The sequence below is a fragment of the Triturus cristatus genome, chromosome 2_2 (genome assembly GCF_964204655.1).
Source record: "Triturus cristatus chromosome 2_2, aTriCri1.1, whole genome shotgun sequence".
Lineage (NCBI taxonomy): Eukaryota > Metazoa > Chordata > Amphibia > Caudata > Salamandridae > Triturus > Triturus cristatus.
In genome coordinates, this window is record NC_140582.1 from 1093212004 (window position 1) to 1093218003 (window position 6000).

Consider the following 6000-nt stretch of genomic DNA (forward strand, 5'->3'; position numbering starts at 1 on the left):
CAGGGCCTGTAAATTAAATACTACTAGTGGGCCTGCAGCACTTATTGTGTTTCTCACTTAAGTAGTCCTTTAAACATGTTTCAGGCCTGACCTCGTAACCTGTGTATGCCGTCTTAAACTGCCATTCGATCTGGCAAAATAAATTTTGCTAGGCCCATACCTTCCTTTTTAATGCATATAAGTCGCCGCAAGGGTAGGCCCTGGACTGCCCAGCGGGCAGTGTATCTAAAAAGTGTGACATGTAAGTTTTACATGTCCTGGTAGTGAAAAACATTTAAATCTGTTTTCCAGAAGAACACTCTGGTGCTGACCCAGAGGTCGGCCTCTTCCGCAAGCTTCCAGGGGTCAGTCAGTATGCTGTCCACTAGGTGCTGTTGCAGCTATGTAAAGCACGTATTGCAGCCCATTACAATCATTAACTTTGCTGCCCCTCACCCAGCCATTCAGTGCCTTATTAGTGTAGTCCAGTAAGTCCACCCAAGACTGGTTGGGGAGTTTGTGGATCCCCCTGAACCTATAGCGATACTTTTCAGGGGTCAGCTCCAATTTGACTAGAAGGATGGCTTGCATGGGGGTATACCTGGTTTGGTCCTCTACTTCTAGTGTAAGAAGTATGTCCCTCCCCTCTGGAGGCATATGCTTCCATAGACCATCACCCTCCAGTGCTCCTTTGGGGTCTCATCTCCCACCACATAACTGGGTACCAGCTATCTCCTTCAGACACTGAGGAAAGGCTGCCACTGTTGCTGGAATCTGCTTGTTTTGCCCTCAGTTCCAGCTCGTTAAGGCTCCTTTCATGAGGCAAACACTCCAAAGCAAGTTTCTTCTCCATGCTGATCTTTGCCATCTGTAGTTGAAACTCCCTCTCTGCCTTCCTGCCCGCCAGCTCCTCTGGGGACAGGCCATGCGATTATGCACTGCTTCCTGCTCTGGCAGGGAGGTCCAATTCAGGGAACAAGTTTCCCCCCCCCCCCCCCTCCCCTGGAGACTACATGTCCAGGCAGATGTCCAGATCCTGATTATCTATATCCTCTTCATCATCCTGCTCCTCTGTGGCAGTCATCAGCTGGTCATCAGCCTCAGAGCTTTCTAGTGCCATTCTTCATCTGTTGTCCCCTTTTCTTACAGAACTGTTTATGTTTTAGACCCCAAAGGGCCACTTCAAATTTAGAGTGATGCCCTTTGGCTTAAATAATGCTCCTGCCACCTTTCAGATGTTGTTCAACAGGGTCAGCACAGAAAGGTGATATGGACAGAGGCCTGTGAGAAAACCTTTGATACCCTCAAGGAAGCCATGTATACAGCACTCGTACTCAAGGCTCCTGACTTCTCATAGTGCAGACAGATGCTTCGGAGCATGGCATAGAGGCCGTCTTAGCACAGTTAAATGAGGAGGGCCTAGACCAACCTGTAGCCTTAATTAGCTTGAGGTAACTTTCCAGAGAGCAGAGGTGGAGTGCGATTCAAAGGGAGGCCTTTGCTGTGGTCTGAGCACTGAGAAAGCTGAGACCTTACCTGTTTGGGACTTACTTCTGGATTCAGACAGACCAAATGTCCCTCAGATGGCTCAAACAAATGAGGGGTGAAAATCACAAACTGCTGAGGTGGTCCATCTCGCGAAAAAGTGAATGGATTTTACGGTGGAACACCGCCCTGGGTCAGACCACACCAAGGTTGATGATCTAGCCAGGTTCCAGTTGTCCAATGTCTGGATAACTGACATTTACTACCTGATAAGGAGATGAGAAATTTGTGGCCTGCAGCTGCCGGGCCTTGTGCTGGCTCTCAATGTGTGGCCGGTCATGGCAGACAGGCTTCTTTCACACAGTTTCATATGTGCAGTAGAAGGTTTAATCATTACTGTCATGGGCTGCTCATGTTCTTTGAGTGTCACATGCCTGTGTTGTATTTGGCTTCAGTGCTGCTGGTAACAGTAACACCTGGCGTGGCTGGCCAAGGGTGTAACCGTGGCATGTATGAGTAAGTCTCCCAGCGTCTGCCAGCTTGCCACCTTGGCCAGTCTGTTTACATATGTAGGTAACGGGATCATGCATACCTGGATCTCTGATTTCAGTGTGTTAAAAGCTGCTGTAGAGTTTTAGACCTGGCCACAAGGTGGAAACATTGCACCAGTAGATAGTGTTAAATAGCTTGGGAGATCGGCAGGTGTCCAGGGGTGTAACTATTCTTTATTTGCTATTTGAGGGCATTTGCTGACTGATTCTGTTTCCTTCTCTCCCAGTCCCAGGTGCTGCCTAGCACCGGCCTCATCAGCCAAATTCCAGAATGTGGTGAGGCGGGCCAAGCTGACCCCTGAAGTCCCCCCAGAGATCAAAGCACTGGAAAACATGGAGACAAGATCCATCCCACTGGAGAGAGAGGATGACTGGGAGCAAACGCTAAGAGATAAAATAGAAGCTATTTACCAGAAAAGAAAAGCATAATCGGAGCTCATATTGGTCTAGAAGACGAAAATTGATCAACAGCTTGACCTAAAATAGAACCAGTTTAGATAAAGGCTTGCACTCTAAACACTGAAGATCATAATGATTTTAAATGATGAATAATAATAACTTTTTAAAGAGCGTTTCATGCTACACTTCATTTATAGGAGCTACAAATAATATGTAATTTTTACTAAATTTATGGTACTTAGTCTACCAAACTTAGAAGGATGGATGTCCAAGTATAGCATGGGGATTCATGACGAAGGGACTTGGTACATTAACATTTATAATCTTCTATATTTACAATGCTTTCATGTGACTAAGTTTTGCATCTAAGGGACTAAACTCAGGGGGGGCCTTCAGGACATCCCATACATCCCAAGTGCAAGTATAAGCTGTAGATATTATTGAATTGGGACTTTTGAGCGCTGCAGTTGACATGATCTGATCCCCCAGCACATTTTCCGATTCCAAAATGAATGGGACAATTTGTATAAAAAATGCCCTATGGAAACACAGGTTGGTCTGCCAGGTGTTTGGCATGTACATTTTCCTCTTCTTTTTTTCACATTATAAAACTGCACAGAGAAGTACTCATTAAAAGTTATAGTATTTAAACATGAACCATTAATGAGCTAAGAGACAAGATAGTTGTCATGTAAATCATGTACTTGGCCCAGATTATTTTCGAGCAATAATCTATTAAATCAAATTCATTAAGCTTTTGTACAACTTCTATACTGAGCTCACAGTTGGAAAGTGCTTTCATATGCGATAATGAAGAAAAAAGTGTTTTGATTAAATAAAATACTTGCTTAAGATCACACAATTTAAGCGAGGAAGCGGTGATTTATCCAGGTTTTCTGGTTTCACTTTGTACTAATCAGCCAGTAAATGTGTATCTATTTGTCTTTCCTTGTGTTAAGGCTTTGTTTTCAGGTTTGTGCATTTTTCTGCAGTTTTTATTTGGCGCAAACTTGAATCGTGTTACACAAGCACTGGTTACATTAGCTCACACTCATTGTTCTTAAGCATGGGGAGATTAAGTGTTTTGCCTGAAATCAAACGGTGTTGAGACGATGCTGAGACTCAAACCTGGTTTCCCAGTTCCAAAGTTGGCAGCTCTGGCCGTAACGCCACAAACTGAGTAGAGATAGGGAGGCAAGCAGAAGCCACATGAAAGCTCGGCTTGTTTTGGGCTCGAGGTTCTAAAAGGGCCAGAGTTAGGCTTCAGGCTGAAGTCTGGCTTGAGCTTTCAGTGGCCCTCCCACCTCTAATCCTACCAACGGACTTATCGGGAATTACAATACTTAACCTCTTGAGTGCCCATGACGAGACTATCTCGTCATGAGCCCCGCCCGCTAATGAAACGCCCGGCACAGGGCGTGGAAAGGGCGGGGCACTCAAGGGGTTAAGGTATTACAGAACAACAGAAGGATATGTTTACCAATAATTCTGGACCCTTAATAGAAACAAATGCACAAACTCTTTAAAATATGGAACTCTCTTTCACTGTGAATAGTTGGTCAGATCACTTTGATCAGCTTGAGAAATCAAGAAATCTTTTAGTGTGTATAACCTGGAATCTTTAGATAAACACCATCAGTATTAGATTTTTACATCCGTAGCAATTGCACGTTCTTTACTTACCTTGTACTGGAAATTTCATCTTAGCCCAAAAGCAACAAAATGGAAGGTAAAAATGAAGAAAGTTAGTAAACCCACATTTTGGTTTATGCTAGAAGGAATTGCCAAACATGTTATTGAAAAATATGGAGAAACTTGCCACACAACGAATAAATAATACAGAAGAAGATTTCCTTTGAAATAGCTTTATAGGAATATTTGATGTATGATATTATTGGTACAGATCCTGAAGAGATTTGAATATTACAAAATCAAGAACTTTGTATAGAATGAAGACGATTCATAACTGCATTTCCCAACCCCCTTTTTCTATATTGTTGAACGGTTTCCTTAGTGAAAAAATGGTAAAGAAGGACTAAGTTGCACTATTGTATTAAATCTGTATTTCTGCTTTGAAATTTCAATGTAAGCACTGTTCAATGGATTAAAGTAATGAAGTGATATATTATTTTAACATTCTATGACATTAATTTATGAATTGATTGTTAATAAGTACATATGTGATATCTGTAAACAAGATAGATCTATCAATAAAAAAAAAAAAAAAACATAACATACGTCGCCCAGCTTCAATTTACCAATCAAGTCCCAGACTGGGTGGATCCCACTACGTATCGATTCACGAAGTCATTGAGGGACCCTCTGATTATACATCTGTAGCGAACGGAAAGATGAATCGATCAACAGACGAATTAGTTGATTCTTTGTAAAGAGTTATGGTTGGAATTTCCCCATTAGGAAGATCTTAGCCTCCTTCTTGAATTTTGAATGGAATGGTATTCTTCTAATGTTTGGTGGTAGTGAGTTCCAGATTCTGGGTGCGGCGCCTGAGAAAGCTGGCTTGTATGTTTTCTTCTTCTGGAAGAGCGGTGGTTTCAGCACGCGATCTTTTGTGCCTCGAGAGTACCTGCCTCCCCCAGATATTATCACTTTCTGGGCAAGGTATGCCGTTGTTTTAGAGTGTGGCATCTTATGTGTGATACAGGACAGTTTGAGTTGCACACTGGCTTCGTATGGTAGCCAGTTCAGAGCTTTTAAGTGCGGAGAGATGTGATCAATTCTTCTATATTCAGTTATGAGTCTTGCGGCTGTGTTGAGACAGGTTTTTAGCGGAGCTGTTGAGATCTTGTGCAGGCCAGATAGAGTTGAACATCCGTATTCGATCCTCGCGATGACCAACGCCTGAACCGCCATTTTGAGGTCTGACGTTTCTAGGAATGGTTTCAGTTTTCTAAGACCACTCGGGTGGGACCGGGCGTTTTTAGCTAACTAGTTGATGCATTTTTGCCTGTTCAGGTTCTTGTCTAACGTGATTCCTAGTGATGTGGCCGAGTCCACTAAGATCGAGGTGCAGTTAGGCACGGTGATCAGTGTTGTCCATTCCTTTATTTCAGTAGAATTTTTTTTGCGGGGGAAGGAATTAATAAGAATTCAGTATTTTGCTTGCTTAGTTTTAGTTGATTACTTGTTAGCCATTGAATGGTCATCTTTTGTGCTTCATTCATTGACTTGATCTCCTGCACTGACGAGACTTTAATGTAAATCTGTGTGTCGTAAGCATACATATGAAACAAGATGTTGGCGTGTTGCAGTCTCTCAGCCAGAGGTTCCATGTAGAGGTTAAAGAGAGTTGGGGAAAGAGTTGATCCTTGCGGTACACCAATCGTAATAGGAGACGGCTATGATAGCTTTCGATTAACTAAAAAATGTTGTGATCTATTCTCCAAGAAAGATTTAAACCATTCGAGGATAGTTTCCGACAGTCTCATCCTGCTTCCAAGTTGATCTAGCAATTTATCATAGTTTACCGTGTCGAACGCAGATGAAAGCTCCAGAAGTAATAAAAGACGAGCTTTGTCTCGGTCTAGGGCTTGCAAGGCGTCATCCACTATATGAAGTATTATAG

The 6000-nt window shown here is 42.8% G+C and overlaps 1 protein-coding gene across 1 annotated transcript in view; it reads left to right on the plus strand.

Moving 5' to 3' along the window:
* The window catches only part of THNSL2 (threonine synthase like 2), a 135038-nt gene extending 130498 nt beyond the window's left edge, over positions 1 to 4540 (plus strand). Inside the window, exons 9-10 of the mRNA XM_085642646.1 lie at positions 2243 to 3769; positions 3864 to 4540. Of these exons, the coding sequence (XP_085498772.1) occupies positions 2243 to 2444 (202 nt within the window). The 3' untranslated portion in view covers positions 2445 to 3769; positions 3864 to 4540. The remainder of the gene's footprint in view (positions 1 to 2242; positions 3770 to 3863) is intronic.
* Positions 4541 to 6000: the final 1460 nt, after the last annotated feature.